Raw genomic sequence first — 13,101 nt, forward strand, 5'->3', positions numbered from 1 at the left:
CCCAGTTGTATGATGGTCCAGACAACACGGCAGAAGTTCTGGGAGGTTTCTCAGGTTCCTCTATGTTAGGTCAGTCGTTGACCAGCACGTCGAATCACCTGTGGCTGGAGTTTTATTCTGATCAAGAGGATACGGCTGAGGGTTTTAAGCTGGTTTACAGTAGTAAGTCTTCTTGTACACTTGCTTTCTTCCACAATGCTTGTAGAAACACACACACTAGAGCTTCCAGCCTTTAATCTGTCACAACCAGACTTAGATTACATGACTTCAGTAGCTCTTAGTCAGCTGCCTGCCCGGTGTAGCTTTTATTACCCAAGAGTGAAGCACATGCTGTAGACATTTAAGTTAAGTTAATTTGGGGTGTTCACAAATTCGTGTGTAGAGCTCAGAAACTCCTGAAACTAGTCGTGTGTTGCCCACAAGCTAATAGAAGCAAGTGGGGCATGTAACATCAACCAGTGTTTCACTAATATTTCAGACTTGATGAGCTTTGATGATAATTAAATTCACTCCTACCAAGGCTGCAAATTACTGTACTTTTATTAGTCCCATCTGGATTTCATAAAGCTTCAATTAAAACGGATTTTCTCGCACAATGCTTCGCCCATAATTTACTGATAAATGAGAGTCCTCTGTGGAAATGTGTCTGAGTGCTGAACTCCTGCACCCATATAAAAATTCCAGCATTTCTTATTCAAAAGTTTGCGGTCAGTTTTTGATAGAAGTCTCTTCTGCTCACTAAGGCTGCATTTATTTGACCTAAAATACAGTAAAAATTGTAATATTGTGAAATATTATTCTAATTTAGAATAGCTGTTTTCTATTTGATTATATTTTAAAATATAATTTATTCCTCTAATGCACATCTTTTTTTTGTGTCTTGCTTGTCACAGCTTTTTTTGTGGTTTGCTGCATTATTCTGCTATCATTCTAATATGATTTAATACATTGATTTCAGGATTCTTTGATGAATAGAATGTTAGAAAGAACAACATTGATTTGAAATAGAAATTATTATTATTATACATTTCTAATAAGATTATAAATGACTTCACTGACAATTTTGTTCAATGTAATGCATCCTTGCTGAATAAAAGTATTCATTTCTTTCCCTCAGAATAATCTTACCAACTCCAAACTTTTGAACAGTAGTGAATGCATAAAGGTTTACATTTAGGATGCTGTCACTGCATTGATATTGTACAAAAATGGTCAAAAATGAGCACTCACCAAGTGACAAATGTCATTAAAAATTGGCTTTGGTAAGTAATTAAAATGTTACTCTTTGATAATACAAGTGATTTACTCAAATGTTAGCCTCTTATCTTTTTTCGGAACCAATGTTTTATCAAATTGTAAGAACGATAATCTGACCATCGTGGACGTAAATGACTGAAATATGACATCCAAACTGTATGCTAAAGAAAAATAAGCAAAACAGTTTTGCTACAGTTTACAGTCTCACAAATATACAGAGAAGCAAAATAATTACAACTAAATAATCTAGTTGTCAATACAGTATTATGGGCAGGTGTAGTAATTTCTACATGCATTTCTATGTGCAAATGCCTACAGATATGAATGAGATCTCCTGCTCCCTCTCAATCTTTGTGCCATAAGCCACCTCTCACCTCACAGTGGAATATATTAGCTCAATTAATTTTTGGATTAATATCTTCATTTCATTGTCTGCTTGAACTGTTTAATTGTTCCCAGCACTCGCTCCACCACACACATTGTTTATTGCTTTTTAAATGAAACCCTTTGAATTAGCGGCATCGTATGCATGGATTATTAGTGCCATTGAGAAAGCACAGAGACTCTTAATTTCCTTTGTTTGAAATTATAGGTTTTTCTTTTCTCATGAGAAGTTTTCTAATGTGTCTACCACAGTTCACAGTGCCGTATTATTTCATATCTTAATCATAAAGCATGCACAAGCTCTGCAGCAGGATTATAACTGGTGGTCGCGTAACAGTAAAGTCCCAGCGTGAGGAAAACATGAGTGTGAAACCGAAGCGGTATTGAGCACCGCTTCGGCTCTTTGAGAATGGAGGAGTGACTTACTAGTGCCCAGCGCTGGAGGCGTTTAGATGGACTTGCTCGTTTACTGCGCTGCACTGACAACCTCTCATTTGTCTACCAGGCACTGATAACATGTATTTGGCACTTAAAAAAAGTGAAAGAGAACTCAGAACAAAGTATCGTTTAAAGGAACAGTTCACCCAAAAATGTCTTCCTTATTTAGTCTCACACCATTTCAGATAGATTTTTTTCATATAATATAATATAATATAATCAAACCAAAATGTATTCAGACACCTTCAACATTTCACACATTATTTATTTAGTTTATTCGCTATAGTTTAGAAAATGGTAATAAAATATGACAAGAACTCAAGAGTTAAACTGTGTCAGAACAAATTAATCTTGATAATGTCAGATAATACTTAAGCAAAACATGGTCAGGTCAAAGTGTCTGAATTTTGGTCCCAAATTTTTATAAATTTTACTGGTAGTCCACTCTATGAATAATGTTTGGGTATAATATGTCACAGTTTACTTTATTTTGCTATCCTCACTTACTTAAATGAACTATAGTGTCCTGCACCCACTAGTAAAAAAAATATCAAAAATGATATCTGGTGTCTGAATACGTTTTGGTTTGACTGTATTATATTATATTATATTATATTAGTAAGGAATAATTAACGATGTTGAATTATTAGAAAATACTAATGCCGAAATAAAATAAGTGGAAATAATGCAATAATACCTCGGGTGTGCATTATTTTCTAATAATTTAACAGACCGGAGTCAGGTATTCCACTTATACTATGGTTACCACACCTCAAAAATAGTTCAGATGTTGTATTTCAAGACATTCATCAGGTTTTTGCCCTTAAAACGCTCGTGTGTAGGATTAATTTCTAACTCGTGTCATCCCACGCCTCCATTTGTAATTCCAAAACGCCATTTTAGACCCAGTAATTGAGGCTTGAGCCGTTGATAGCAGAATAATTCAGTTATCAATGCAATTATGAGAGAGAAAGAGAGAGAGAGATTAAAAGTATGTGAATTACCTGAGTCTGTGCGTCTCTCAACAGAGTTCGGCAGCAGAGTCTCAAGTAATAGCGAAACTGTAAGTTCATCTGATTCAAGAACAGCGCCGTATTACCTCGCTTGTGAGAAATGACATGTAGCTTTTAAGTTGTTAAACTGTTTTACTGAAAAAAATCATCAGAGCAGCGCTGACAACAGGTTTCTGTGTGTGTGTACATTTCTGTGTGTGCGGGTATGTGTCTGTACTGTACAGAATGTGTGTGCGTTTGTAAAGGAGAGGGTGGAAAAAATAGAGTGCTTTCCATACATCATAAAAAATTATTTTGTTGCAAAAATATGGAAATAATTTATATTTTTTATTTTATTTTATTTTTCCAGTAACAAAAAGCATCACAAGACTTTCACACATTAAATATTATGTTTTATAATACATAATGCATACAATAAAATGTACATTTGGATGTAGTCACAGTTTCCACAAAAATATTAAGCTACAAAAACTGTTTTCAACATTGATAATAATAACAAATGTTTCTTGAAATTGAATAATTTCTGAAAATTCAGCTTTGTCATAAGAATAAATAGCATTTTGAAATATATTTAAATACAAAACAGTTCTTTATTGTAATATATTGTAAATTGTAATAATATTTCACAATATTAATGTTTTACTGTATTTTAATCAAATAAATGAAGCCTTGGTGAGCAGAAGAGACCTCTTTCAAATGCATATAGAAAAAAATAAAAAAATTATATTAGGTCTGTCATAAACTCTGCAGCTTATTCTGCCCACTTACACATGTAGTCAGGGCCGTTTTAACCATTGGGCTAGGCGGGGCTGAAGCCCCGGGGCCCGAGCAAGGAGGGGGCCTGTGATTGGCTGTGGAGTAGATTGACTGGAGCACCGATCGCCAAAAAGCCACCACGCCCCCCACTTATTAGCGCTGTTATTTAGTTGAGCTTTCCCGTAAATTCCATGCGTTACCATTTGAGATTGAAACGTAAAGTTTGAATTTGGTTTACCAATCAAATGCATTTATTCTATATTTGATTTTGATATGCGCATGTATCTATCAGGTGATTGCTGCCCACCAGTATGTCTGCATTCACCTCTCTTCACTTTGTTCTGGAGTATTCTGGAAATGGTCGCGCAAAGAACAACACTCAATAAGTAAAAATGTCAGCAATTCTAAAAAAGAGAGGGGCTCAAAAAATGAAAAACTTCAAATACAACATAAAAAACACGACTTAGTAAATTCCCCAGCTATCAGGTTATTTGACTAAAGCTGATGATGGAGTGGAAGTTGCTGGAACAGCAAGTGAACCGGGCACATGGAGCAGATAAAAACAGTGTCATCGTCCACACAGATTTTAGATTAGTTTGATTATTAACTGGATTTATATTGTTTTTGTGTTTGAACAAACTATATTCATTGAAGGGTTGGGAGATAATTCGATAGAAATATATCAATCGTTGATTGAAGCGCGTCATGATGTAGTCTAAGCTTATCATTTCAAGGCGTTTTAAGCAGGTTTTAAAACAAATGGTTTATACTGTTCATGGACATTAAGCTGCAGGGCAGAATTCATTCTGGTAAATGCGTGCGTTAAAACAGTTTCTACCTGATACACCTGCTCGTGTTACTGACTAAACTTTCGCTCCTTGTGCTTAAACGGTCAAATACACATAGTTATGTGTCAAAATGCCCGTCTTTGCGAGTATCCTCGTAAACACAGTTATTTGTGTCTTAAATGAATGTTAATAGTTACAGATAAAGCATGTGTTAGGCTATATGAGATCCTATATGATCAGATATATGATGAGATCTTAAAAGGATATTCACCCAAAAATGAAGATACTGTCATCATATACTTACCCTCAAATTGTTCTGAACCTCTATGAATTTCCTTTTCCTCCTCAACATAAAAGAAGATATTTTGAAGAATGATCGTAACCAGTTTCTGGACCCAACTGATTCCAATAGTGTTTTTTTTCATATATGGAAGTAGTGAGGTCCCAGCAACTGTTTGTTTACCAATATTGTTCCAAATATATTCGTTTGTGTTCAACAGCATGAAGGAATCTCATACAGGTGTAGAACATCAACAGAATTTTTGGGTGAACTATAATGCAGCCTAATATAGCTGCTGTTACCATTTGTGTCAATAATGTAAATCAAACATCAGAAAGAAAATAACTTACTGTCCGGGGGCCCTGCAGTAAGTCATAGCCCCGGGGCCCAGTGCGGTCTTAATGCGGCCCTGCATGTAGTGGTGGGCAGAATAAGCTGCAGAGTTTATGCCAGAAGTCAAAAGTACTAGACTCTCTGAGTTTACTGTATCAATATCATTAATGTGATATTCTCTTGATTAATTCTGCTAGTTGTTTTGATATGAGAGTTCACACAAGACTAGATTTTAGAGCTGAATGAATCTGCTATTATCCATAAACTCTCTATAACATCCTCTGCATTTTCATCTCCAGTCAGTAAAGTCTTAATTGGGAGGCGCAATTTTGCTCATGTTATTGTCTCACAGTATTATCAGGCTGTGTGTTCATATAAATGCGAATATTATTATGGCTGTGGATTTATTTCTTTGTTTTATGTGCATAACAAGGTTGCATTATGCAGACTCAAAGTGAATTTCATAACGCCATGTGTCGGTCCGCTGGGAGAGTAACTCCTGGTGGGCTTGGATTGTGTTTCTTTCACCCACACCTAGTTTGAATGAATTAATTAGCTGTATCATTCTCTCGTTAAGATCTGATTAGGATTAAACGGTTGGAATGATATTATTTGTGCTCCTCTTCACTGTAATTGTATATGACATAGGAAATACACAGGAAATTGTGTTTGCTTGTAAAATGTAATTGTACAAATCAGAAAGGGGAGAGTGGGAACTTCATTTGGAAGCTCGGGGACAATTTTGCAGCCCTGCAATTCAGTTGATTTTAGAGGTTAACTTTGTTGAAATGATTGTTATGATTGTTATGAAGCAGAAAAACTATTTGGAAGTCTTTTCAAATTTAATTTTTACACATTACAAAAGTATCTGAGCACCCCTTTAGATTAATAGGTTTTGCTATTTTATCTTTACACATATAGTACTGCTGGTTTGTCTGAATGTGCAAATTCCTACATCCTTGTTCCAACATCTAGTGGAAAACCATTCCAGAAGAGTGGACATTTTTATCCAGTAGCAGTAGGGAGAACCAACTTCATATTAATACCCATGGTTTTGAAATGAAATGCTTAGCAAGCATGTTTGGATGCACATGATTCTGGTCTTGTACTCTATTTTGAACCCCAGCAGCTTGGTGCAATTCCACACATTGCTGGGTGGTCTCTAACATATCGGCCGCGTGTTTCTTCAGCCGTGGCCATCTTTAGTCATGTTAACGTTTAGAAAATAAATGTTCTTAGAACACACTTTTCACACTCTCTCTAATTTATTTAGGTTTATGTGTGATAATGTATCCTAAATACTCAATGTATAAATTTTTAAGTTCAATGTTATATTTTTACTTATACATGTATCTAATTGAAAACCAAGTGAAATAACTTTTGAATAAATCTTAGTAGTGCTGTGTGTGATGGAAATGATGTCAGTTTAATTTGTGTAAAAGTGTATAATACATTTTTTTGTGATCCAATAAATATTAACGTGCAAAATATTTGAAATAAAAGAGAAAAGAAAAACAAATTAATTGCAGTATGATGGTCAGGGTTTTTATAGTCAACTAAGAACTATAATGTAACGGAAAAGAAAAACTTTTTATTTGAAATAATGTTAACCGAAGTCAATTTAAATGTGTATATATATATATATATATATATATGTATATGGTTTGTTTTTTTGTTTTTTTTTTACTAATTTTTATTTAGCTAAACTTGAAGTATTCAAATAACTAAAACTAAATAAAATAAAACTCATAAATACAGATTAATAAAAACTATATAGATATATTTGAAAATGAATTAAAAATGTCACAGATACAACAAAAACTACAAAAAAAAGAGATACAATGGCACTAAAATAATACTATTTGAGATTATGGGAATTTTCATGTTTTAAGATTGAAAGTCTGGCTCTGAGAGGAGTAAAAAAATAATAATAAGATAAAATATAATATAAGATAAAAGTTAAAAAGTAAAAAGGAGGGGAAAAAAGGGGGTGATGAATAATGAAAATGATGAATACATGGTAAGATGTTCCCAAGCAAGAAGTTTTAAAAGATGTTTTAATATGACCTTCATATAGCAGTAATCTTGAAATCTTTCAAATCTAAAGCCGCCCCCTGGGAGCACTTCAAAACACCCACTGATGTTCCTTTCACATGCTTTTCTCCTCCAGGTTTTGAACTTTCTCATTGTGACGAACCCGGTGTGCCACAATTTGGATCCAAAGTCAGCGACCAAGGCCACTTTGCTGGCAGCGTGGTCACGTATCGCTGTGATCCTGGCTACAGTCTCCATGGCAGCAGCATATTGAGATGTATGACGGGCGAGAGACGGACGTGGGACCACCCGCTCCCCTCATGCATAGGTAATCCATTGCAACCCTTCACATGCAGCAGGATGAGACATCGGCCGCAGCCACTGGCATGTGCATCCTTAATCCTGAGCATTTATCCTTACATGGATTCCACTTAATTGCACATGCAGCTGTGTCCGTTGTGTGACTACAAATACCTCGCTTGTTTTTGTTGTGAATAATTGATCTACTAGAATCTGTCACGCGTCTTGCACTGGTGCTGGAACGACAGCTCTGTGTTTGATGTGTTTACAGCCTGATTTCAGTCCTTCTCCGTCTTACACATTTTACCCAATTAAACTTTGATCCCGATGCGTTGTGAAGATTGACGTAATTGTTGTTTTTGTTCACCTTGTATGGCTTCTTCATGTAAACACAAGACTGAATCTGAAGTGTGTAATTTTTTCTGATTTTGAGTACTTTCTTTTATCCCAGTTTAATATAGAGACCACTTTAAGCAAACCATGGTTATGCTTTATAGTAAGGTTCAGTTCATTGGCATTAGATGCATTAGGTATCATCGACTAACAATGTTTAAAGCGTTTTTCATAATAATATTATTTTGCAAACTTTTTATTTTACAAATGTTAATGTATTATGTTGCACACACATACACATACATATATATTAAAATAAAATAAAATACATGTATTAATTATATTAAAAAGTATTTAATTGTTAATTTCTTCGTGATTCAATATGTAGATTATAAATGCATTTTTTTTACTGTTAACATGCAAATCTTGTACAATATAGAAATTAGAAAGTAACAAGTAAACACACACACACACAACTGAATTAAATTTAAATGAAATTTATTTAAATACATTTATTTTTTATTTTTTTTTTAAATGAATTTTTAGTTTCTACATGATTCAAGATGTTGATTATAAATGCAAAGTAATTTCAGAGCTGCAGCAAGTAATTTTTAAATGGCAATGAAGATGAATTATGCAACAGGAATGTATATTAATGTAAATATGTTTCATTATTGATTTCTTGTTAATGTACAGTACATCATCTTAGTGTCGGTCATTTGAGAACTACAAAACATTTAGCTTAGCTATGCTAGCTTAGATGTTTACTAATTGCTTCATTGCTCAAATCCTGAGTTTAATGTGCTTATAAGAGCTTTTACTGTTAATGACTAGATAATCTTTTGCTCACGTAGCCTTGAGATTTATACAGTGCAAACTTGAAATACTCATGGGGAAAATGGTTTTTGAGTACATACTCATTTGGAGAGTGAATATTTATAATTGCCATGTTAAAAAGACCAGCATATGTTGTGTTTTGGATGCTGTTTGCTGCTTCCCAGAATGGGATGTTGTCCAGGATGGCAATTTGGCCACCAGCTGCATAATTATAGACAACTGAGATGCTCAAAGTTTTTAACCTGCTAATCGCATTAATTTACTACTTACAGCTTCTGCATGCTCCTCCACTAGTTTAACTAGCAAGGCATTAGCCAGTTAAAGCATATTGTTTGCTGTTTGTCTTGGGCACTTTCATAATCATTAAGCATGCCCTCAGTCAACATTATTTTATTCTTGTATAAATTCAAAATTTTCCAACATGCTGTTTTTATGACCCCAAATTAATTGCGAAACCACATGAGAGAAGTTGGAATTGCATTTTTATATACGAATTTTGACAAATAATTCAGAATTGCGAAATATAAGCTCAAGTCATAATTGTAAGAATTTCGAGAAAAAAGGCAGAATTATGAGATATAAGTCGCAATTAACGTTTTTTTTATCCTGTGGCGGAAATGGGCTTCTATAGTGACTTTGCTGGTCTACTAGCCAAACCGTCGCTAATCAGCAGCAGGGAATTGTCTTTAGTTTCTTTTTTTCTCTGTTTCCAAATCAGTCACTTATCAGTCCGTATCACTAAAGATGCTACCACAGCTACCTATGTAGTCAGCACAGGTAGATCACAATGTTTTCAGAACAAAGCCTCTGTCTCAAAACGCTTCAATCCCAGGCAAACTATAAAAGAACTTCACTTAAGTTAATTGGTCTCATAGAGTTGTCAATGTTTATGGTAGTCCAGCAAATACTTGCCTTTTGTATGATGAAATTGATGAAGAATAGAGCAGTCAGAATGAAATAGCCGTGCTCTTTGTAGATGGTATCCGGTGAGCAGATGCTGGAAGCTTGCCTCAAGGGTCTGCTTGCTCTTATGACAGCGCCTTGGGAATTTAGACATCAAAATGGTGCACATTGAGGCTGTGCTAAATATTTCATGCAAAAGCTAGCTGATAAATGCCTCACTTTATATAGCTATTTTCTCTTTTCACAAAACAGATCACGTGCAGTTATAAAGTGCAATATGCAATATTAATTTTGCTAAAGGTTCTGGGGTTTTTCCTCCAATACTAAATACTGTAGGTAGTTGTTGACTACACAGATCGCTTTCTGCTGTTATGTCAACCCTCATGTTCTGTTGAGATTTCTATCTTGATTTTTAGAGACTGCATGTTTGAAAATAACAGTAGTATTTCAGGCAAGCACAAGTTGATACCATGATTCCATGGTTTATGAGTGGTTGCCAGGGTATCTCTGTTGTTGCTGAGGTCTTCTGTTGCTTGACTGGTTGCTAGAGTGTGGCTAGGTGGTTGATGGGGTGTTCTGAGTTGCAAGGGTATGGCTGGGGGCTGCTAGGGTGTTCTGAGTTGCTTGAATGGTTGCTAGGGTGTGGCTAGGTGGTTGATGGGGTGTTCTGAGTTGCAAGGATATGGCTGGGGGTTGCTAGGGTGTTCTGAGTTGCTTGAATGGTTGCTAGGGTGTGGCTAGGTGGTTGATGGGGTGTTCTGAGTTTCAAGGATATGGCTTGGGGGTCGCTAGGGTCTTCTGAGTTGCTTGAATGGTTGCTAGGATGTGTGGCAAGGTGGTTGATTGGGTGTTCTGAGTTGCAAGGATATGGCTGGGGGTTGCTAGGGAGTTCTGAGTTGCTTGAATGGTTGCTAGGGTGTGGCTAGGTGGTTGATTGGGCGTTCTGAGTTGCAAGGATATGGCTGGGGGTTGCTAGGGAGTTCTGAGTTGCTTGAATGGTTGCTAGGGTGTGGCTAGGTGATTGATGAGGTGTTCTGAGTTGCTAGGAAATGGCTTGTTAGATAATTGTAAGAAAAATTTGTTTGTGCATTATTTTACTTTCATTATTCAGGCTTTATTGGCAATGCTGGTCTGTTAGTGACATAACCTGGTTATTGTTGTAGGTGGGTAGATGAGAAATAGCGCACGTTTTATTAACACACAATATCATATGCTCTCAGGAAAAGAAATGTTGTCACTGGGGCGGTACCCTTCCAAAAGGTACTAATATGCTCACTTTACCAAACTGTACTTTTCAGAGTACTAATATGTACCATTTATGGGTAAATAAGGTACAACAATGTAACTTTTATTTTCTGAGAGTGTAGAAACTTGAGGGTGGGCTTTTGGGACTTGGGGCATTTTAAGAAAAAATTGTTTGTGTATTTTTTAAGAGCATTAATATGAAGACATTATGCATATAAGAAAACTTATATTTTTAGGTGCTATTAACTGGTTTCATATTTTCACAGTTTATTTAAATAATCATGCAGAATCAAGAATCAAGAATTGCAAAAAAGATTGACTGTTTTCAAACAGGTTTCCCAAACTCTCCACCCACTCTGCCGTGCCCCAAACTCACATGATTGGTTGATTCAAAGTGTTGCTCTACGTTTGTGGTGCTCACGCAAAAAGACCAATGTTTTGATATCCCCACAGAATCACTGTTTACACTTTTCAGGTGAATCAACCTACGAAATGGTTTACTTCGTTGTCTCTGCAAATTGAACTTGAATATGTGAAAGTATTTAAAAAAGAGAGACAAACTCCAGCTCTAAGGAGGCCACTGAAATGATATCAGACATCATAATCTCCAGGGGCTGGCTTTCTATTTCTTGATTGCCTATCTGAGCCGTCTCTGCGTTCATTATATGACCATTGTAATATCAGTAGTTTCTTTGTCACAAGGAAGCCTGTTTGCTCATGAGATGAGTGTTGCTCCGGCTGATCCATAATGTGCTACAGAAACAAGTGCTTTAATGATCAATGTAGTGCAGATATTGTGTCTGAGACCACTGTAATGAATATGATAATACTTCCTTTTTTTGTGATATATGCAGTGGTCCACAGCTTTTCATGCAAGACCGAGCTCATAAATAACGTGGACAGAGAGATTTAACATTTAATTAATGACATGCACAAGCAACGTAGCTAAAAGCGGTGTCTCGTGCATGCATAATTACGGCCCATTGTTGTATGGCCACTTCGGGATGGTGAGGGGGCGGCGTGGTCGTGTCAGATCCAGCAACAGAGATACCAGTGGGCCGAGTCTCTGCAGAGCTCATCATTAACAACAGAAAGAAAGCTCTGACTAAATACATCATCTTCGTGGGTGGGAGTTGACAGCGCAATAACTTCTTGTTTTGATCTATTGTAGCGGAGTGTGGGGGAAGTTTTAAAGGTGAGTCATCCGGACGGATACTCTCTCCTGGATACCCATTTCCATATGACAACAACCTCCGTTGCACATGGACCATCGAGGTGGACTCCGGAAACACTGTCAGGTGACTGATTATTAAGGTGGAAACGCAGCTCATTAAGTCACTGGTGAGAGAGATTAATTCATATTTTAGCCTGACGCATTAGTGCCTTAGTGTCAGTGCAGAAAGCCATAATGGGTATTTAGAGAGCTGGTTAAAGACATTCATTGAAATTGCATAGGAGAGAGTCAAGTTTATTAATTTTAAACAGATTGCATTGACCCTGACTTCAAGTGAAGTTTATCTACCTCTACATGTTGGAAAATCTCATCTTATTTCGTTATGATTGAGGTCTTTGACCTGTTTACGGTGCTGCATGAGGGACACACTTACTAAGTAAATAAATTATTGAAAGTCTCCTTGAAATCATTATTGGTAACTATTTACAATAAGGTTCCATTACTTAATGTTAGTTAATGCATTAACTTAACATTAGTTAATACTAGAGCCCGACCGATATGGGTTTTTAGGGGCCGATACCGATATTAGGGAGTAAAAAAAAGCCGATATCGATATACCGGCCGATATTCTTTGTGTATATTATAGTACAGTACCAATCAAAAGTTTGGACACTTTTTTGTTTGACTGTTACTATATATAGAATACAGTATATACATAAACAGAATATACTGTATATACATAAACACATTTTTTCAATGATCACTCAAATGTGGTGATCAAACACTTAATGCGTAATGGAGGCAGGGCCTTTAACAAATTAACAATGAACTGTATTATCCAAAATTAGTCTGACATCAGTGCACTGAACAGTAAAGTTGAAGTTTATTCAACTTTAATTCAATTAAATTCCATTCAATATTCCTTTGAAGTTTATTTCACTTCGGAACATTCATTCACGGATTTGCGCTACTGTCTTCACACACAGACGAACCTTACTAGAGAAGTGTGACATAATATACCTCTGT

The 13,101-nt window shown here is 35.9% G+C and overlaps 1 protein-coding gene across 1 annotated transcript in view; it reads left to right on the forward strand.

Annotated features, from left to right (window-relative positions):
* The window catches only part of LOC107592166 (CUB and sushi domain-containing protein 3-like), a 223,387-nt gene that overhangs the window by 53,261 nt on the left and 157,025 nt on the right, over positions 1-13,101 (forward strand). Inside the window, exons 19-20 of the mRNA XM_016281569.1 lie at positions 7,420-7,611; positions 12,073-12,199. Of these exons, the coding sequence (XP_016137055.1) occupies positions 7,420-7,611; positions 12,073-12,199 (319 nt within the window). The remainder of the gene's footprint in view (positions 1-7,419; positions 7,612-12,072; positions 12,200-13,101) is intronic.

The sequence above is a fragment of the Sinocyclocheilus grahami genome, unplaced genomic scaffold (genome assembly GCF_001515645.1).
Source record: "Sinocyclocheilus grahami isolate Dianchi unplaced genomic scaffold, SAMN03320097.WGS_v1.1 scaffold150.1, whole genome shotgun sequence".
Lineage (NCBI taxonomy): Eukaryota > Metazoa > Chordata > Actinopteri > Cypriniformes > Cyprinidae > Sinocyclocheilus > Sinocyclocheilus grahami.